At 36.9% G+C, this 23,389-nt stretch overlaps 1 protein-coding gene across 1 annotated transcript; it reads left to right on the forward strand.

Moving 5' to 3' along the window:
* The first annotated feature begins 14,264 nt into the window (after positions 1 to 14,264).
* rab42a (RAB42, member RAS oncogene family a) lies at positions 14,265 to 23,074 on the forward strand. Its single transcript, XM_077547877.1, has 2 exons — positions 14,265 to 14,747; positions 18,418 to 23,074. The coding sequence occupies exons 1-2, from the start codon at positions 14,533 to 14,535 to the stop codon at positions 18,848 to 18,850; spliced, it is 648 nt and encodes a 215-aa protein (XP_077404003.1). The 5' UTR covers positions 14,265 to 14,532; the 3' UTR covers positions 18,851 to 23,074.
* The last annotated feature ends 315 nt before the right edge of the window (positions 23,075 to 23,389 follow it).

Genomic DNA, 23,389 nt, shown 5'->3' on the forward strand with positions numbered 1-23,389 from the left:
GAAAACAAGTGATGAAGCGTGTGCAGGCAGGCTGGAACAGGTGGAGAAAATTCTCAGGTGTAATATGTGATAGAAGAGTTTCAGCTAAAATTAAAGGAAATGTTTATAAAACTGTGGTGAGACCAGCGATGTTGTTTGGTTTGGAGACAGTGCCACTGAGGAGAAGACAAGAGGCAGAGCTGGAGGTGGCAGAGATGAAGATGCTGAGGTTCTCTTAGGGAGTGACCAGGATGGATAGAATCAGGAATGAGTACATTAGAGGGACAGCAGATGTTAGAGGCTTTGGAGATAAAGTCAGAGAGGCCGGACTGAGATGGTTTGGACATGTCTAGAGGAGAGATAGTGAGTATATTGGCAGAAGGATGCAGAGTTTCCAAATGCCAGGCAGAAGGTCTAGAGAACCAAAGAGGAGGTTTATGGATGTAGTTAAAGAGGACATGAAGGTAGTTGGTGTGAGAGCAAAGGATTCAGAGGACAGGGTTCGAGGCAACTGTTTCGCTGTGGCGACCCCTGAAGGTAAAAGCCGAAAGGAAAAAAAGAAGAATTAAGTGCTTCAGCACCCCCAAAAATGGGCAAAATACACTGCTGGACATTCTCTACTTGAGTATAAGTACAATTGTGTAAAAGTAATCACTCAATTACTCAAGTAAAAGTAAAAAAGTACAGGCTTTGAAATATACTTGACGAGTACCAGTAAAAAATATTTTTATGTTTCCTTCTACATCCTACAATTTGAAAGATGTTAGCTAATAAGCAAAAATGGGTGTACATTGCCCAGTTGACTCTCTGAGTCTCCAGTCGACAGCGTTGAGAGTATCATTCGCTCATGTTGCTGGTCCACTCCTCACTGACATGATTGAACCTTCCTTCATATTATTGACTGGCAGTCTGCAGCGTTGCATATTGCCCTTATATTTACGGGTTGTTCCAATCTAGCCAATTGCATGTCATATCATATCTTATAGAGCCAATCACAAGATGGGATGTAGGGGACTGGGTATATTAAAAACAAAAGTAACAACCTTGTTTTGAAAATGTATCGAGTAAAAAGTACAGATACTCATGATAAAATATAATGGACAGAAATAAAAAGTAGTCTAAATATCAAATACTCAGGAAAGTACTGAAAAAACTACTCAAGTACAGCAACAAAATATTTGTACTTCGTTACTTCCCATCTCTGTCCGTGAATGGTAAGAAATATTAACAATTATAAAGGCGTTATCATCCGCTAGCAGGTTGTTTTCGAGTCTATACAATTATCGTACACAATTCACTGTCTTGCCTTTTACAACTAATTTGCCATAATTGTTAATTTGTTCAGTTTTACAACCAAGGACAAAGTCAGCTGCCATGTGTATTTTTTTACTACGACAACAGAATACATGAACATAACTCAGTCATAATTACGAGTTTCTGGTTATTACTCTTCCACACAAACATCCTGCTTTTATGACGTCACGTCTGCTCTTTGCTAATTGTATCTTTTCACTGTCTGTTTGGTAAGGTTTGCCCCGTCTCAGAAATGCGCTTGATGCTGACATTGACCAGACTTATCCGCTGGTTACAGCGATGAGTCTGGTTTCCAGGCTACCCACACTGTAAAAAACAACTTGTAAGATTTACTTAAAAAAGTATTTACACTCACTCCAATTAAGTAAATTCTACTGCTCAATATCAAGTATATCACACTCACCAGAATTAAGTAACATTTACATGATGAAACTAACGATTACATGAATGAAAATTAGTAACTCTGACTAAATGTAATTATAAAGTTTCTTATAGTAATATAGTAAGATTTAGTTATTGTAATTAGGTCATAGCCATTGCCTATTTAGTAAATCTTAATAACATGAAATGATAACCAATATGAAACAAATGGTAATTGTATTCACTTTTTCTATATGACTTAATTATACTGGACTCTTAACCCAATACATCTTAGTACTTTTTACTAAATTTGTTGAAATGAATACGACCAACCCTACACACTCACAATCACACTTAAGGATAATTTAGACACTTCATTTAACCTACCATGCATGTTTTTCGGAATGTGGGAGGAAACTTTGAATTTGAATCGAAATATGATTTGAGAGGGAAACATGTATTCGTACAAAGTCATATCAGAACAACACTAAAATCATTTTCGATCTCCTGTACTGGTGTTCAACAATGGAATAACTTAGCCTTTGGAGTAACCAACATAGGGACATTGGCTATCTTTAAAAAAAAAAAAAAAGTATAAAGAACTTATATTCAAAAGATACAGTGATCAAAATCCACAAATTCTGATATGATGACATTTGCACACAAGGTCACAATCTAGGTGAAAACCCTGAACTGTCGGTGTTCCTAAACACACACACAGCTGAACCGTTATCTTTCAATGACTGTTAGTCACTTGGGAGCAGTTACGTCTCTCCCTCCTGATTGTTGAAATAAATACTGATTCTAGCCTGAAAAACAACATGGAACTAGTGAACTGGTATTTAAGTGCTCTGGACAAGATCTTCTCAATAATGAGAACTGGAACTGGACAACGCTCATGTCTGGGTGGAACTTTCATGTCTGGATTTGCTGAAGAAAGTTGGGGAAGATGGCGGCCGCTGTGTCTAAGCCTCACTCAAAGTTGAAGACGCCGAGGACATCTACCTGTTTATCATGCTGGTGGCTGGGATGCTTCTGCTACGGATCGGAGCCCTCTGGCTTCATCGAATCCTAAGAAAAATGTAGGATGGGCAAAAAAAAGGCGGTGGAAATTCCCACTGTGGCTCTGAGCACCATCACTGGAGTGCAAGCCAACCTGTCCAAGTCCTGTGACGACATGTCACAGGTGAAGAACGACCGAGCTGCATCCAACATCACCACAAACAGAATGGGAATGAACTTGTCTACAAAACTGAGCAACCTGGAGATGATTGCTCGTCGGAACGCAGTGATAAACAGAAATCGAGACGAGGAAGGAACCGACTGAAGGGTGAAGCTGGATGCCGGCTGCCATTTATCCTTAGCTATCCAATGCTACTGGACCAAACTGATCAACAAGAGAATAAATCATGTTTTGATCAACAAAGATTATTGGGATGACGAACATTTGCGCCAATCAACAATTTAATAATCCACACAACTATATGTGACGAATTACCACTCTGATTTTCTGCGTCCTTTTGCAGTCTAGGAACGGGAATTAATAAGCTTCGGCTTCATCTCGTCAGCCCTTTTTCTTTTTGGGTATAATTGTATGTGAAAAGTGATTGTTGTAAATTGTCTCTATGATTGCCCGAAAGAAAAAATGAACAAAAAAAACTAACAAACAAAACAAACTGACGAAGCACGGGGAGAACATGATAACTGGGAGGTGGGCGTGCCAACCAGTCATCCACCATGCTGCCTCTAATAAACCAATGACAGATAATTTTAAAGAAAGCCCTTTTGTTTAGTTCTGAAAAGCAAAACAGTCACTCTGTAATCGACTCAAATTACAAAATAAAATCCAAACAATTTACCCCGAGTTTAGGATTCATTTATAATAAATTAACCAGAGGGGGGCGCTGTCGAGGAAGATGTAAGACGTGTTGGTTGTGGCTCCGTTGGAATGTGACTTTTTTGATACTTTATCACAAAAAAAAATTCATTCTCTTTTTCTACGCAGCCTTAGTACTGCAGCATCCCACGTTGGGTAATATTTTTCTGTTTTCGGGCACTTGATGGCTACTCGAGGGAAAGTTGACACGGCTAAACCAGGCCGCGGAAAGCACCGAGCGTCACCTGAGCCGCATTCATCGGAGCAGCCTGATGCTAATGCTAGCCTGTTGGCGAGCATGTGCGAGATGATGGACGAAATGCGTACCGACATCCTCGGTAAGTTCGAGGCTACTATCTCGTCGGCTGCGAAAAGAGAGATTCTGACAGCCTTGGAGCCCTTTGAGAACAGGCTCACGGCATATAATCACTGACCCCGAGCGCTCAGTTAAAGCGAATGACGCGGAGGTGTCTGATCTCTGGGCTAACGTTAGCAAGCTAACTACCACAGTTAAATCTCTATCGAAAAAATACGAGGACCTGGAGGGCCGTTTTAGATGGAATAAAGTTCATCTTGTGGGCCTACCTGAAGGCGTGGAGGGTTCTCGTTCCACTCAGTTTATTGCCCAAATCCAAAACCAAATCCTCCGTCGCGCAGGGGAAGCGTCTCCTTTAACGTATATGGGCAGAAGAATCTCGATTTACCTGGACTTTAGCCCTACGGTGGCTAAAAAAAGAGTCACTTTCGCTACAGTAAAGAAGTAGCTCCATTCCTGCCCGAATGTCAAATTTGGTCTTCTTTACCCGGCGAGTCTGCGCATCACTTTACCTGGTGGCCAGACCCATAGATTTAAGGATCCAGCATTGGCACTGAGCTTTGTAAGAGAAAATATTAAAAAGAGGGTAACTCCTGATTCCATGTAGCAGGCATAGTTACCAAGGTTTGTTGCCAATGTTAAGGACTACTATTCCCATTCACTTTAGTTTGAATGCCTCATTATTGTTCTACAAATGAGTAGTGAGTCTACTTGATGCTCATCTTGTTTACTTTTTTAAATTTTTTTATTGTTTTTTGTTGCCTGCAGCGATTTGCCTAGACAAACATCTCAGACCAAGATTGTTATCACTACAAGTGCCGTACCATTGTAAAATATTTCATTTTGGGATGCTGTTTTTTTTTTTCTCTTCTTCTTTCTTTAGTTGTTATTGTTTTATCAGGCTGTAATGCACGTTTTTCATTAGAGGGTTAAAATTATATATTTATAAAAACAAAACAAAACAATGATTAACGTTTAAGTGTTGGGTTTTAGTTAATAGCGCATATGTTAAGGTTTGATGTCAGAGATTTAATTTTTTTGTCACAATTCCATGCCTAAGTAATGGTAAGTTGGTGTTTGGGGTTACTTAGGCGCTCTTTAGCTATAAGAGGTGTTGTTTGCTTGAGGGGGGTGTATTGCGCGCATCCAATGAGGGGGATGCTTCTGCTAGAGTTTATGTGGGAGGGTGGGTTTTTGGAGGGTTAAGTGTGTTTTTTGTTGTTGTTTTCTTTTTGTTTTAATTTGTTGCAGATCAGTCCAGTTTCTTTTTTTTTATCTTGGCATCAGCCTTTCTTCTTTGCATCTTCTTGCATCTGTTATCTGAAAATGACTCTGCCTACCCACCCCATCAATGGCGTCTAGTGAATGTTCTATTAAATTTGTTAGCTTCAACTGTAATTGGCTTAATAACCCAATTGAACAAAGTAAAATACTGCACCATCTCTGCCATCTTGGTGCCCAGGTGATCTTCTTGCAAGAGACTCATCTCAAATTAAAAGACCATCCTAAATTGAGGAGGGGATGGATAGTTCAGACTTATCACTACTCATTTCAAGGCAAATCATAGGGAGTGGCCATTTTACTGCATAAATCTGTGCCTTTATTCAATGTAAAATTGTATACCGTACATTACAGTTTGGCTAAGATTTATGACAACGTAACTCGAACCTGTGATAGATGCCGACGGTCCCCTACTAACTTAATTCATACAATCTGGCTTTGTCCGTCCTTAAACGAATATTGGATGCATATTTTTGATACCTTTATCGGTTGTGGTTGGTGAACAAATTTAACCAAATGCATTGAGTGCATTGTTTGGGGTTGCCCCCCACTTGCCTTCCTTGCCTAAATCTAAAAAGGATGCGCGAGCTTTCGCCACTCTGCTAGCCAGGAGATGAATTGTAATTAACTGGAAATCTCAGTCGCCGCCTTGTCATACCCGCTGGATCAGAGAGACACTTTAATTTCTTAAGATAGAGAAAATCAGACTGTCCTTAATCGGACGCTCTATTGAGTTTGGGGGCTTATGGGGTCCATTTCTGGTATTTGGCAAGAAGTCTGACTTGCAACTCCCATCTGACTGAGATGCTTTTGATATTTAGAAATTTTGTTTTATTCTTCGCTGTGATGGCGGTGGGGTCATTGCTATTGCTACTACTTTGATTTGAGATGCCTATTGCTTTCTGTATTGTTTATTTTGACTTAGCTGATCTACCTGTTGGTGCTAGTGTTTGATTATTGTTGTTGTTGGGTTTTTTTCTTTTCTTTCTTCTCTCTTGCTCCTCATAGGTTTCTTGATTTGTTATATTACTTTATAGTTTTGTTTGTTGTGGTTGTTGTTTTTTAATAAGAAAATGTGAATTTTGTACACCGTGTAAATGTCTCTGATACTATTGTATTCACTCAAAAATTTAAATTTAATAAACTAAGTTTGAAAAAATAATTTGAACCAAAAAAACAAATGGAAAACAAATTGAAATGAAAATTTAAATTAAGCACATTAACTGAGTAAATCTTAATTATTAATTCAATTTAAAATTGACCTCAGTATTTGCTGTAAAAAAATATTACACGAAAACAACTAGTAGCACATTGAAATATACCTAATTAAGAAACTAAGGTAATATTTACAAGGGCAAAAAAATCCAACATTTTTATCAGTGGCATGAATACACACACACACGTTTATCAAATTGTAGTGTGAAAGTATATCATTGCTTAGTAAGGTTGCATTTAACCACCATCTAGCTGCACGAGGCAGAGCGTTATTGATAAATACTGTACAGAAAACTGCCTAAGGATATGTAATGCTGAGTGGTGAAAGAGAACAACTTGATATAAGTAAAAACGTCAATTCTAGAAAATGATTTATGCCTTTTTACTGTGACAAAAGGTGGAAAGAAAATCACAATCAATTGGATTGACCATACGCAAATAGCTCAAGCTCAAGTGCCCACTGATGCAAAGCCACTGATGCAGATTTTTGTTAATTTCCTCCACCTTCACCAGACTAGTAATGTCATCAACTGCTTTTACCATGGTTGAAGTTCTCACTTCTGTAGGCCTACTTTGGCCTGTCTTAGTCAAGAACATGATAATGCCCTTCCTTGAATAATTTAGTCCATTTGCAGACTTTTTTTTTTCTGAAAAATGCTGCTCCATACACAGCAGACATGATTCTGTTCTACTACCAAATGGTTTTGTTTTGTTTTGTTTTTATCACTGATCTCTGTTCAACCCTTGAGTACATTGTGGTATAGATATGTTCATTACACAACATCTTCTCCAGAACATCACAGAGATTCTCTCAGAGGGTTTGGATAATAGGGGCAATTAAATACTGTAATCAAGGAAAGGTGTCAATTTTCCTACCCCACCAAGCTTTAACAGTACTTGATCCTATTTTTTTTTTCACTTTTATCTCTCATTTTCCTTGGCTAATGCAGCAGCAATAACTATATACAAAGAGAGAAAAAATGTTGTCTTTAATAGGCAATTTTTTTTTTAGATCAATTCGAGTATGACAGAAAACAAAGAGGAGTTATTGACTTCCTTAGTGTAATTGGTGTGAGTGGGTGACAAGTAGTTGTAATTAACCAGCAACAGCTGGCATTAGGCAGGCCATTTGAGGCAAATCTGTGCGTAAAGAAGGCTTGATACCAGTTTAACTTTTCAATGAGGTGACGTCCTTGACATGCACTAATCTTGTTTGGAGTTTAAATGGCTGTCATGTATAGTTAAGTGTTTATCAGACAGAGGAGAACCTATCAATATTGAAGCAATCTGTTGTCTGGGTGGATAGTATTAAAGTGTTTTTTTTTTTTTTATTGCCTGCTTTATTTTGTATATATATAAAAAGCAGTATTAAAACATTAGAAACAAAAAATGACAGTTTATTATACACAATTCAAACAAATCACTTTTTTTTTCATTACATGAAGGCACAGAGTAAAAATACAATAAGATCTCTGGTTAATATCTTTTTTTTTTTTTACGTGATTGTGCGAGAATTTTTGCAGAGACCATATTGGTATTGCTCCCTATCCCATCCTAGGTCTATGATATAGGCATGAATATATTTATGAAACGTTGTCTAAACCAACCATTACATAGTTCTTTTATTTACTATTACTTTAATATGCTATTATTTACTATGCGTCTACATACACTTGTACAGTAGTGAAGATGAAAATATACGTATTTCAATGAAATTACAAATAAAAAATATAAATTGCTTACCTAGATTATTGCCCCCCTCGTTGGATCTCCTTTTGGTCTAGTTGAACATTGTTGAAAAAGCAGAATATTAATTCATTCATTTTTCCTGTTTTAAGCAATGCTGATTATTCCTTAGAGGTGTTTCCAACTTGTGAGCCATTGAAACTGATGAGACGTCTTCTCTCTGCATTTTGTGTGCAACTCTCCTATCTTTCCCATCCAAATAGTAAGAATGAATAAATGCCTCAGCCTCTGTTACCTTCCCACAGTGGCTCTCGAGCAGGTGTTTGCACAGTTAAATTCGTTTTTGTGATTGATTACCTTCGGCCTTAGGAGTTCAAAGCCGGTCATGTTCAATTTTTGGAAGAAGGTCATCTCCCTTAACCTGGGCCCTCAACTGATATCCTGAGCTACTATTTGTTACCTGACGACACATTTCCCATCTGAATTTAGGGAAACAACAGAAAGCCCCCTCTGTTATTTGTTATAGTTCGAGAGGATTATTAAGCAGTTAAGAATGTACAGTGGTTAACAGATGCAGTTATTAGTCCACCTGTCATGAAAAGAAGACGAGACCTTAATACCTTAATTTAAGTAAGCACTCAACGTTTTAATACTTTAAACAGGAATAAAAAAATATAAAAAAAGAGAAACAAATTTGAAATCTCAAAAATTAATTAAGGAAGCACAACATTCAACCACTAAAAGCAAATGTGCAAGGATTTAAGTAATAATCAAGAAATATGAGTGCGCAAAATGCAAAATTTTAGGTCAAGCAGAGCTGGAGTTTTGTATCTCCAACGAGCCGAATTTTTATATTTTCGGCATAAGGGGGCATGGCCGCCCGCCTTTCCTTATTTCTCAGTAACTATAATAATATAATAATACCTTTAATTTGTAATGCACTTTACATTTCAAAAGATATCTCAAAGTGCTACAGGGAAAAGTTAAAACAAATTACAATAAATGAAACAGGTAAAAACCATAAAATCTAACAGAAAAAAATATATTAATAGGCCTTTTTAAAAAGAAAGGTCTTGAGCCCTTAAGGTCTTTGGAAGGGCATTCCAGAGCCGCGGGGCGACTATCTGGAAGGCCCTGTGACCCATAGTAGAGAGTCTGGACCTAGGCTGGTGAAGGCAGTAGGTGGAGGAGGAGGACCGAAGAGAGTCCAATCATAGTTTGGAGCCGATGTAACAGAATGGTGTGGTCCACAGTGTCGAATGCAGATGACAGGTCCAGTAAGAGGAGAAGAAATGGTGAGCCTCGGTCAGCAGACATAAGTAAGTCATTTATGACGCGGACAAAGGCTGTCTCCGTACTGTGAGCTGGTCGGAAACCGGATTGGAATTTGTAATACAGGTTTTTTATGAGAGTGTGTAGATGACTGTGGATTTGGGAAATAAACACTTTTTCCAGGACTTTGGACAGGAACGGGAGATTTGAGATGGGTCTGCAGTGGCCTAAAATGTCAGGGTCAAGAGTAGGCTTTTTTAGATGGGCGCGGATGACTGCAGTTTTGAGAGCTGAAGGGACCTTACTGGAATTAACTACTGGGTCAAATTTCACAAAACAGGTATTTTTGGGAAGGGAATTCAACAAGAATTACAAATCTGCAATAATTTAGAAGTTTGACTCATATTTTAGTAACCTTTTGTTAGTGATACAGAAATATTAAATGTTGTTAAAACATTAAAAAATAAATAATCCACTGATTGTTTTAACATTTATATGACATTAGTAAAAGGCATTATAGAATATGCTGTGCAACCTTTCACATACATATGTAATTTGTTGTTTAAAGCCGGTATATTTCCATCAAAAATGAAATATAGCAAAAGTAATTCCTATTCATAAAAGTGGAGAAAGACAAACATTCACTAATTACTTACTAATTATTCACTAAGCGAAAATCAATATGGATTTAGAGAAAAACGGACCACCTTAATAGCAGCCATGGAACTCATAGAAGTAATATCTACCAACATAGACAATAAAACAAATAACTGTTGGAATTTTTATAGATCTGGAAAAAAATAATTAAAAAAAGCATTTGATACTATAGATCATTTAATAATAATAAATAAATTAGAGAGAGGGCATAAGAGGTTTTAGCATATAAATGGATGAAAAGTTATTTAGACAATGGATATCATTACTTGTAGTTTAATAATACTGTATACAATCAAAACACTTGAACATTACTCATAGAATTCCCCAAGGGTCTGTGCTAGGCCCTAAACTATTTACATTATATATAAATGATATCTATTGTGTCTCAAAAATATCCAGAAGTGTCTTATTTGCCAATGACACAACTCTACTGTTCAGGAGAAAACCTAAAGCAATTTCTGAATACTGTAGAGTATGAATTGAACACATTAAAAAATTGGTTTGACACAAACAAATTATCACTAAACTTAAACAAAACAAAGTTCATAGTTTTTTGCACTAGACAAATCACTCATCAAGTCAAAATTGTGGTAAATGCAATTGAAATAGAAAGAGTGTATCAGAAAAAAATATTGTAGTGGTTAGTGATGAAAAATTATGGTTGGCAGTCACACATAGATAAAGTCAAAAGGAAAATCATAGGAATACTGACTGATGTCCTGAATAAGAAATCATTATACACATTATACTGTTAATTATTATTACCATATTTGACCTATTGTGTGGAAATCTGGGGAAACGCACATAAATTAAATACTGACCCTGTTTTCAAACTGCAAAAAAGAGCCATAAGACTTATTAATCAATCAAAAATATACAGAACCAACAAATTCACTCTTCATTAAATTAAATACATGAAAATTTACGACTTAGTTAAGTTTAAAATAGCACAAATATTGTACAAAGCACACAAAAATCTACTCTGCCACAGTACTCAGAAGCTGTCCTTATGACATAAGGGCTACAGGTTTCTACACAAAAAATCAAAACAAGAACAAATATTAAGCAAAGGTGTCTTTCTGTAAAAGGTTAAATTGGACATGAGCTGGTAAAATTGCAGAAATGTTGTAATTTTTTTTAGATGTATCAATATGAGTATAGTGAAAATTGGTATGAGAGTATGAGGATATGTTTCATAAATGTATTATGGTGTAGGCCTATGAATTTCATGTACATGTGCTGCTGGTAAATGTACGCAAGTCAAAGTGCAGTTGTATACATGAGTAGGCTTTTACATGTTTTATTTCATTGAAATATATCAACCAATTATTGTATCAATAATGATATAAGTCAAAACATACAAAGAATAAGGGGTAGGACTAGATAAGTTTTCAACTTCTTCTGACTCTCTTTTGAACATGTAAACAGTGACTAATGATGACTGTATAAGATTTTTCTTCTTTTAAATCTTGTATTTTTATTTTTCTGCTACTTGTTTATATGTTCAATGCCTAAACAAACATAACAAACAAACAAGATTTAAATCTCGCTATCCATCCACCCATCATCCTCAGTACACTGGTTGCATTCCATAACATATCAATGTTAATAAGCAGCTTATATAGATATACACACAGGACTGAGTTCATATTGTCTATATTCATAAATTAGTTCTGGTTTCCTAGAATGTATGTGGCGTTCGCTCACAGGCAAATAGAATAAAACTTTTAGACCATCTCTCAAAATTAAAAGCAGACATTTGTCTCCTACAAGAAACCCACCTACAAAAATCTAAAGAAAAAATATTTATTGGCAAGGACTTCAGTCAAGTTTTTTCTGCCTCCTATAACAGTAAACAAAAGAGGAGTCGCTATACTCATTCATAAGAATCTACTCTTCACTCTAAACAACACAGTAACAGACAGAGGGCCGATACATTATTATTCAGGAGACTTTATTTAATAAAGTATATACAGTTGGAATTGTTACGACCCTAATAATGATGATCCGGCACTTTCCATGCATTTTTCTCTCAGCTATTTGGTTTAGCCGCAAATTCGACTATTATCATTGGAGGAGACTTCAACACAGTCCTAAATCCATCAATAGATTGTTCTAATAATATAACATATGCAAGGCGATCACAATCTGAATATATGGATGATTTTAGACTTGGCGCACAACTGGAGACTTTAAAACCCGACTAAGAAGGAATTTACTTTCTTTTCCGCGGTGCATTGGTCATTTTCAAGAATGCATTTTTTTCTTACAAATAATTTTAATTCTGATTTTAAAAAATTACGAGAATATATCCTATTATTATCAGCTACCATGCACCAGTCTCCCTCACCCTACAAATTGACTACACCTTTCAACCACCCCCAACATGGCGTTTTAACATTTTGCTGCTAAAAGATGCAAAGTCTGACAAAATCACAAGGAGAGAGTGGGCTGCGGGCAGACTTTTTGGAATTAAATGACTCCCCAAACTCATCTCCATCTCCTCTCTGGCAAGCAGGAAAGGCGGTAATTCAAGGTACAATTATATCATATTCCTCTTATAAAAAGAAACAGGATCAAAAATTAGAAAATTATTTGGAAGATAAAATTAAACAACTAGCTGATGAATATGCAACAAACCCCAATAATCAAATATGGACTGAAATACAAAATACAGCTAGATATGTTATCCAAAAAGAACAAGTTTATAATAATAAACAATTGTTAATTAACAAATGTGTCTAATGTCAAATGAATGCTAAAAGGTCCATACCACCTTGTTTCAGTGAACCACCCAGACATAGCAGTAACCACCCCGTCACAGGGTCATCTTGTTTAAAACAACAACAAAGGGAAACAGAATGAAATGCATCAAGAATTAATGCTGAATAATGTTATTTTTTTGTGGACACACTACAACTCCCCTCCCCGGCCACATCCCCTGGATACTGGATATTCAAAAATATTGTCAATGCCTACTAAATAATTGATATCTCTGCTCCTGAAGCAGATTGAAATTCAAAAAAACATTTCAGAGTTTACACATGTGCTCACACATGTACACAAGCCAAAGTTTATTTTACAAACCTTCAATACATATTTTTTTAAATCAACAAACAACTGTGTCACATTTTCGGGTGTGCTTTTGGACACAGTTGTCATGTTGCCTATGTTAGTGCTATGTTTGTTATTTATTTGTATCAGTGTTTTGAACAAATACATATGTGTAAAATCAACATAGTTCTATTTTAAATACTTAGTCATAAATGTCACTGTTCGGTTTCCTTTTGTACTTTTCTACAGGTCAGTAACTGACATTTGCCTTATTGCCGCCAAGTGGCAGAAAGCTCTACTTTAATTGAGCAACTCATTGACAATTGTAACAGCCCTAAATCATTGAATTCATAACACATGGTCTGAAATTATTTTATGCAGCCAACTAATCGGCGCTCGCAGCCGAAGGTCGACATGCAAACGGTATGGTTGCATGGTTAAGAACCACTTATTTAGACATTTCAGGTATGAATTTATGGCCACCCCTATTTGAGTCATGGTTTCACCCTGGCCACCCTAATGAAACATTTTTGGCTACGCCCCTGATCAAAGGACTAGAGGTTTTATTTCAAATTTTGAAGTCTATATTTCTTTTGTAAAAACAATGACACTGATGCATGTGAAATTCCTATTTCATGCCTAATGAGCCTAAAAATTAAATAGTACCATTCCTAATATTAATTTTTTTTACCACTACCATCATTTACTCATACCATTTCATCACCTTCTTAAAATAATTGCGCGTCATTTTTTTGTGTGTGTGTGCAAAAATTATTCTTTTCTGTCTAAATCATCTCATTATGATGCAAATGGTTCCTTTTTTTGTGTTTTCTAAAAAATCTGGAAATAATGACTTAGGTGATCATTGTAAGAATATATTCTTTATTTCCATCCATTCATCACTGCTTCATCCGGTTTCATTATGACCCCATAATAAACTACAGGTGTTAAAATCACCACACGTTATTATTACATACCCTTCCATATTATGACAATGCCAATTAATTAATTATTTGCAATATTAGCCTAATACAGGGGTTGTAGAAGTTATCATTTCAATTAGGCTACTCAATTATGCCACGTTCAATATGGCAATAATTTTGACGTATGATTTTGCGCCTAAAGCGATATCCAAGTATATATGTGTATGGTTTGTGCTGTATCCGTTTTCATAGCATGGTGGGAATTGTATTTTTCCACTACATTTTCCCAAATTGATAACATTTTCGACCAAATATTGACTCATTTGTGGCTGTGACGTCCACATTTTTCGGCAAATAAAATGAGCTTTGTGTGTATTTATGCAACGTGCGTTAATATGTGCGAACCGCTTTAGAACGATGTAGTTTGTAGAAGAACACAGGTAATGCAGGCAATGCAGTCACATGATCGGTACCGTCGCTCTGTTATCTGCTTCTCTTTCTGGTCGGAAATCAGCTGAGAGCAGCTGCTAGGCTTGCAAACGCGGTACGCGGTCAGCTTTATTCCAGACACGAATGGAGGCACTTCATCTAGTCATGAAATGGATATTTTATGGCAATACCAGTTCAGGATTATATTACTCGGTGATTCGACAGTAGGAAAATCGTCTCTGTTGAAGCGCTTCACTGACGGCGTCTACAGTGATGTGGCTGATCCAACGGTCGGAGTCGATTTTTATGCTCGCTCACTTGATATTCAACCAGGGGTGAAGATCAGGTTGCAGCTATGGGACACTGCCGGTCAGGAACGATTCAGGTAAGATAGGAAAGATCACTTCATATTGTTCTTGAATAAGCTCTGTGATGAAGTGGACTTAGCTGGAAAGGTCGCGCATTGTGTTCATGTTAAATGAAAAACGTTCATTTATGCATTCATGAACCGCTTATTCTCACTAGGGTCATATTTTGTTATTGATTACAAAAATGCTTGTAGATATTTTTTTTTTTGGGGGGGGGGGGGGGTATAATGTTCCTCAAAACACTTCTGTTTTCTGCATTTAGTTGTTTTTTTGACGACATTTGACATATGTTGCTACACCAGATGCATGCCTGCATAAAGAAAATGTAACATTTTGCAAAGGGGCAGAGCCTGGGGCACTGCCCCAGAAGTCCTTTTGAGCTATGCTAAATGAGTATTTACCCATAATATGAAATTGTATTTTTTGCTCTCACTAAAACTGACACACAAATGCTACATAACATACATAAATAAATTATTATTGATTGATTGTTGTTTGAACAACCACTTAATAATTGCTCGTTTCAAATTAATAGGCCTGTGCCAAATCACTTTGGCAAAGATTTTTTTTTCTAGATGTGTAATATTAATATCTTATTTTAAACCAAGTTTACCAGTTTTACAAGCCGTCTTTAAAGGGAGAATGTGTATTATTTAGCACCATCTCGTGATGGACTAATACAATTTAAAAAATGAATATTAATTGAAGTAGTATGCAAAAAATATGTACCGGTATATGTTTATGTTTGTGTACATGTTTTTTTTTGTGGTAACCTTAAGACTAGTAATCGCTAAGTATATTACATGGGTCGCACCTCACCTTACACTTTACAGTAAACTGAGATGTTTTGCTGCAATTTTTCTGCTACAGATACTCGAAGGAGACAAATTTAGTAATTGGTGGTAGGCTTGAGAAGTGTGGTCTCTCTGAGGCATCGTTTATGTCAGGATAAATATAAGTTAACTATTATTATAAGAGCCAGTAAGAAAATGTATTACACAAGGATATTAGAGGATAATAAAGTACATAACATCACATGAACATGGAAGATACTAAAGGATATTATAAGAAATAACAATAGTCTGCCTAAGTGTTTTATTGATGAGTATGTGAAGAAGTATAAAATGGATGAAGTAGTTAATAGATTAAATGGATTCTTTGTAAACATAGGACCTGAATTAGCGAAACAAATACCTGATATTGGAAATTATGAAGAATATTTACCAGAGAGAAATCCTTGTTCTCTACTTCCCAAAGTTGTGACGGAACAAGAAATAGTGGACATAGTCATTAAAAACAAAAACAGAAAAATCTACTGATTTAAATGATATTGATATGTCAATAGTGAATTAAGGCCATTTCTAAACCATACATATGTAATCTGTTGTTTCAGACTGGTGGGTTTCCAGATAAAATGACCATAGCCAAGGTCATACCATTATATAAAACTGGAAACAAGCACCGCTTTACTAACTATAGACCGGTCTCTTTATTACCACAAATTTCAAAATACTGGAAGAACTCTTCAACAACAGATGAGGCTCCTTCTTGGAAAAACACAACATCCTTGCAGAAAATCAGTATGGGTTTAGGTCTAATAGATCAACAACACTGGCAATAATAGAAGCAATAGAACTAATCACAATTTTAGGCTTGAAGAAGGCATTTGATACAATCAACCATATATATATATATATATATATATATATATATATATATAAATTTAATAAACTAGAAAGATATGGTATAAGGGGAATAGTGCATGAGTAGGTATAAAGTATAAAGTGGGAGACAGCAGTTTAAGTTGGGTGATTATTCCTCATCATGTCTGGATATTGTTTGTGGTGTCCCCCAGGGGTCAGTATTAGGCCCTAAACCAGAGGTGGGCATCGAGGGCCGCAGTCCTGCAGGTTTTGCGTGTTGCCCTTCTCCAACACAGCTGATATATGATCAGCTCATCAGCAAGCTCTGCATAAGCCTGATAACGATCCTGTTGATTGGAATCAGCTTGTGTTGGAAGTGAGAAACCTACAAAACCTGCAGGACTCCGGCCCTCCAGGACTGAGATTGCCCACCTCTGCCCTAAACCCAGGTTTTGTACAATAAGAAACAGTTTTTGTCTCTCACTATGCAGGGTGGGGCTCCTGTAGGGATTTATTGGGGTGATGAAATGATGTACAAATATAAGACAGTTTAAAAATACTGTATAAAAATTTGATTTTCAAACAATAAGGAAGGGAGGATGGGTCAATTACTAGGTGTTGGGACAATTGTGTTATATATTTTTTGTTACACAGTAAATTCTGTCGGGTAAATTTGATTCTATTTAGAGTAAATTTGAATCTATTTAGACAGGGACCAAATAGACTCAGTTTTAGAGTAAGCTAAGGTTTACACTAGGAAAGAGAGTAGAATAAAAAAATTGAAAACAACAACAACCAAAACCCACTCAAGGAACAAACTCACGACCTTCAGCTTGGGAGACTGCCACACTACCACCTGAGCTATGCCCCTTCTACTCTTTTCTAATCTCCAAGAGACCATAAACAATTTTTTGGGTCTCTTGGAGTTTGGAAAATTCCATGCAATCATGGAATCAGCTGCAGCTGACACAAGTGATATACTAGCAGAAAGTAAGAGCTGCGTGGCTCAGGGAGTAGATCGACTGTCCCCCAAACTGAAGGTTGTGAGTTTGTTCATACCTTGAGTCACTTTTTTTTTCAAATCTTTTTTTTTACTCTCTTCCAAGTGTAAATATTACTCTAAAACTGAGTCTATTTGGTCCCACTCTAAATAGAGTCAAATATACTTTTTGTGTCAGAGGTAGAGGTAGATGTAGATTAATAGGTGGGACTGCACATGTGTTATTAAATTAACGCATTAGGCTATGGGTGTATGTTTACATGTATGAATTAATATATTGTGTGCATGTAAGCTTGCATATATTTATGTATGTAAGAGAAGGATATAAATTGTTATGTCATTTACTTAAAGCAACACTAATAAACTTTCAGTTTACGTTGATTATGGCGATGCCTTATGGACAAAAGTGGTATTGTTTTGTCTGAAGGAAGACCACGTTTCCTATGAGGACAAGCACATTGTGTCGTTTTTTAGCTCACTCCAGCGAGTGAAATCCGGGCCAATGTTGATCCTTGACAGTCCTTTCATCCAGGGTAGCTTTTGATGTATGCCATAAGGCAGCACATTTGTAGTTTTTTGTGTGGCAGTGTTCCTACCATCCTCCTCAAAGTTGCTTAGTGCCAGTAAAAAATATACAGACCCCCTCAGGTCATGGCAAAGGTACCATTCAATTAGTTTTAAGTTGGTGTTTCATCAGAAGAGTTATGAAAATATTTTATTGACGTTCCTTAGTGCTACTTTAATGAGAATGTGTGGGAGTAAATATGTTTTACTTCCTCTCACTCCTTTTCAAATATTCATTCATTATTTTATTTTCTATTGACTGTTTTGTTTTGATTCTTCTTTTCTTTCTTTGATTTTTGTCACTTATTCATATATTGCAATAATGTTGAAAATATTCCAAATAAAAATTTCAATCAATCAATGAAAAATGTATCATTTCATTTAGTCATTATTTATTTGCATTCATTTTATTGTGTGTTTTCTATACAAAATGTGATTTTCCTTGAGTAATTCACATATCATAAATTGTCTGTCTACCAGGTCCATTACAACATCATACTATCGTAATTCTGTGGGAGGGCTGCTTGTGTTTGACCTCACCAATCGCAAGACCTTTGAACATGTACGGGAGTGGTACAATGAAGTAAGTGAGCACATTTTGCCTCACCACATGATCTACATTCTCATCGGTCACAAGAGTGACCTAAAGAAGGAGCGCAAGGTAAGCCTGGATGAAGCGGAGCAGCTTGCGGCTGAGCTGGGTATTCGCTATATAGAGACATCAGCCAAATGCAACATTAATGTTGACCGGGCCTTTGCGCATCTAACCAGGGACGTGTATGAGCTGCTGAAGAGTGGTGCAATTGAAACTCGTGACGGCTGGGATGGAGTAAAGAGTGGCCTCAGTACCAAGGCCCTCTATCCAACCAATGATGAAGATGAAGTGCCTGCTGAAAAGAACTGCCACTGCTGACTTGTGATGCTATTAGCATAAAACAATGGCCTGTTTTACAAAGAGCTCATCCTGTCCCAGTCATCTTTTGAAATTAAGTCAGTCTGTCTCCAACCTCATCCTCACCTTGTGTCAGAATTATACGGACTGTGCAGGGTTCAATATATGTAAAGCGTAATATGATCTACAAATCATCTTGGTGTACATCGTAGCATGCAGACCTTGGAATATTTAGGATTTATTTCAAATGTATCGCTATTGTGTTGTGTTTCAGAAGCTCCAATGGCACAGTTCCCCACCCAGTAAATTTCGTAGCATAAATTTTCCTCTAAAAAAGACCATATTCGGTCCCAGTCTAAACAGAGTAAACGTTACATTTGGAAGAGAGTAATATATATATATATATATATATATATATATATATATATATATATATGTGTTCTGCAATCGTTCCTCAATCCTTGAGTAATTTTTTTTCGTTTGTGAATAATTTACTCTCTTCCAAGTGTAAAGTGAGCTATGTTTCAACTGAGACCAAATATAGTCTTTTTTAGAGTAAAATTTACTCTACGGAATTTACTGTGCAGGTGTTTCTATTCTGCTTCTGTATTTGATCAGTCTATTTTAGATTGCTCTGTATAAATTTGTACAAAGCAGACCAAATGCTTAGGGCCCGGTAAACACATAATCGGACTGTTTTTGTTCTGTGCTTGCCCCTTCACATAAGCACAGGCGCCCCACAGGGCTGCGTCAGCTCCCCGGTCCTCTTCACATTGTACACAAATGATTGTGTGACATCACACCCTGAGAACTTTATCATTAAGTTCTCTGATGACACAGCTATCGTCAGCTTGCTGCAGGCCGGCGGTAGGCCACTGGACTATTTCTCAGAAATAGAGAAATTTGTCCAGTGGTGTGACCGGAATCATCTTGTGCTCAATGTGGGGAAGACAGAGGAGGTGATATTTGATCCAAAAACTGTTGGTGACCACGGGCCAATCGTCATTAAAGGCAATCACATCAGCCAGGTGGGTTCATACAGGTATCTGGGGGTCCACATTGACAACACACTCAGCTGGAGGGTACACGTTGGAAGTCTCTGCTCCAAACTCCAACAGCGTCTCTATTTCCTACGCAGACTGAGGGTCTATGGAGTGGAGCAGAGGATCATGCTGTTGTTCTCCCGGGCTGCATTGGAAAGTATCATCAGATACGGCATTGCGGCCTGGTACGGCAACCTGACTGTGCAGTCAAGGTCACAGATTGCCGGTCTGGTGCGGACTGCCGTGAAGATCATGGGGGTCAGGAATCATCCTTCCCTACAGATGCTTTATGAGCAGTCCGTCACCAGACTGGCACAGAAAATTGTTACTGACCCGACTCACATTCTGCATCATGAGTTCCAGCTACTGCCTTCTGGCAGGAGATTCAGGGCCCCCAGAACCAGGCTGAACCGTTACAAGAACTCATTCCTGCCGACATCCATCAAATTGCTTAATAACCGACATTAACTAAGTGGTGCAATATATATATATATAGGAGTGTGCGTGTATTATTTATTTTAATTATCTCTCTCTATTCCGTTGTTTTTCTTACTGTAAACTACTGCTGCACTTCCTATTTAATTTTGATTTTATCTCTTTCTATTCTGTTGTTTTTTCCTTACTGCAAACTGCAGCTGGACGGAGTCCAGGAAAAAGTTCCCCACGGGGAAAATAAAAGTATATTGTATCGTATCGTATTGTATCGTAAGAGCGACAAACGGCAAACTCTATTGTGTCGTAAAAGATTATCCTGTAATATTCTGTGGTCTGGCGTGTGTTAAGAGTGAATTTGTCCCAATGTTATAGTTTGAAACAGGTCTGACCGACAATCTTAAAGCTGACTACTGTACTCTTGAGTCATGATGCCGTGAATTGTAACGTGGAACGGAATGTAGCCAATCAAAGAAGTGCCCAGACAAGAGGAACAAGAAAGCGGCCATAAATAAAAACAAATGAGCTACCCAATGCCATTTTCTGTATAAAAGTGGGTTCTTCAGACGGCAAGAAGTATTTTCTAAAACAAGTCTTGTTTGTCGACATTGCCATTTTACAACACTCCTGTCTCGGGTCCCTTCAGAAAAACTCGGGAAATATCAGCGTGACATAGCTGCTGGTAGTGAAAATTCTTTGTTTTTATTTGCTCATGTGTGAACATGCAAGATTTCTGCCTCAGAGGCCTTGTTTTGAGATTGGTGGTGGAACAGAATCTTTATGCGTGTGGTGGTCTGTTTTGAGATTATGGGAGCATGCTACACACAATATGACCAGAACTCTAAAATGCCTATTTTTTTAAATGTTCATGTGTGGGGTTTATAACACATAAATAATCTTTTAAGATTTGAAAAATCCTTTGGTGTGTACCGGGCCCAACGTCTTAAACTTCTAGCAAGAGATATGAAGCTGCTCAAAGAATGCATACAACAAACTCAACAAACTGTGCAAAAGATAAAATGCAATTAAAACCATACCAATCAAGCTCTTAGTGGGGTTATATGTACTATTATAAATAATTAAATAATAATAATATAAATATAAGCGTTGGCACAAAAATGAGGTACGTTTAAAGTTGATAATTTAATTCAAATCATAATTGGATAATTGATTTTCAGATTTCTATCATTGTTTTATGGTACTTGTTTTTACATACAGTGCTCAGCGAATATGAGTACACTCGCTCTGAAAGATTAAAATATTTAATTCAATATCTCAATGAACATAAGAATAATTTCCAACGTTTTAAGAAAATGTTTTCTGTAGAATATGCGCTTAACCCACAACATGAAAGTAAGGTTGATAATAGAATGCATAGATTACACAATCCTTAATTAAGTATGCAAAAAATGAATGCATCCCACAGCAAAAACAACTACATCTTATATTTTCCATGACCTCCGTGACTTTTATGGATAGCAACATGTCTACTAGGCATGGAATTAACAAGTTATCAATCTTTTTTTCTCTGGGTCTACTTATTTGTACAAAATGTTACTTAATACATTTGTAAAAATATATATATATATATATATATATATATTGTGTGTGTGTACTAATTAACAATTCTTGTTTGCAATCAATGGCCCACACTTGTGGGAGTATTTTGTAGTATAATATTCCATAGAAAATCTTGATTCTGAAAGGAAATTAAAGTGTTCTTACAACCCTGTTGGGGTGTACTCATTTATGCTGAGCACTGTATTATGTATCAGTTTTCATACATGTATTTTATGATAGTTTGAGTACAATTTTGCCACACTGGAAGTTGTATATGTTGTTGAACATTGTTAAGTAGATATGAGTAATTTTGTGATTGCAGACCTGCTGTCAATCTAGCCCAGATAGATAGCAGACAGATCCCCTGTGACCTGTCATACCAAATCTAAATAGGAGCATGTTTTCATTTTTGGTAATTGAATATGATGTTGTTTTAAAATAAGCAGAGGTGTTGTGTTGTTAATACCTACTAAGAAGTTGACTGCATGCTATTTTTTTCTAGTGTATTGTAAATCCTTTTATTTCATATCTATTGACTTTCAATAAATGTGTGTACTATACTGTGAATAATCCTTCAGGCACCATTTAAACTAGTGATGGGCATGACAGTTCTTTTAAGTGAACTGAATCTTTAGAATCAGTTCATTAAAAAGACCCCCCCCCCCCCGCGGCACGGATGTAAAAAAATAAAAATAATAATAAAAATAAATAAATAAATAAAACACACAGTTAAAGTTATGTTGCTATATTTGTTGTCACGAGTGTGTTTCTATCAAAAACAAGAGTATGTTCACTCACTGAATCATTCCTGAACCGGAATTGGCAACACGTTCACTCACTGACTCGTTCACTCATACGTTCGTCAACCGGAAATGGCAACGCGTTCACTCACTGAGTCGTTCACTCGCTGATGCGTTCGTGAACCGGAAATGGCAACATGTTCACTCACTGACTCGTTCACTCGCTGATCCGCGTTGGCTAATGCCAATAGCACGGGAGTACGTTAGCCGTGTCTGACGCTGGCTGCTGATTGGTCGTTCGCGAAGATTGACGACATGAGCGTGGCTGAGCTCAAATGAACTGAAAAAAGAACGAATCACTTCAGGAAGGGATCCGTTCACTCACGTTCACTGAAAAGATGTTTTTTTTTTTTTTTCGAAACGTACGTGAATGACACAACACTAATTTATACGAAGTCCAGCAGGTGTAGACAAGCTCGATAACCTGCCAGTTGAGTAGAAGGACCTGTGGCTAAAGTGAATCTGTGACAGGGTTTTTACTTTCTTGACCTGGATTCCCCAACCTTGGTTTGATTTATAGAGCACTTGAAAGGGGAAGTCAAGTAAAACAAAAAGTTCTTTACAATTATATATTCTATACGCTGCCCACTAGTCCAATTACCGTATTCTAATATTGTGTTTGTGGAATATGAAATAAGCAAAAAAATCCACCTGTTTTTATCTCAGGGGCTACTATTTTGCCTTGTACTACAAAGAACAGCGTGTCACGCAGCACAGGGCCCATT

Source organism: Vanacampus margaritifer, chromosome 17 (genome assembly GCF_051991255.1).
Source record: "Vanacampus margaritifer isolate UIUO_Vmar chromosome 17, RoL_Vmar_1.0, whole genome shotgun sequence".
Classification (NCBI taxonomy): domain Eukaryota; kingdom Metazoa; phylum Chordata; class Actinopteri; order Syngnathiformes; family Syngnathidae; genus Vanacampus; species Vanacampus margaritifer.

Coding starts and splice junctions, on each gene's coding strand:
- rab42a (XM_077547877.1), top strand. CDS start 14,533: ATGGATATTTTATGGCAATACCAGTTCAGGATTATATTACTCGGTGAT. Junction 14,748..18,417: donor GCCGGTCAGGAACGATTCAG/GTAAGATAGGAA, acceptor TCTGTCTACCAG/GTCCATTACAACATCATACT.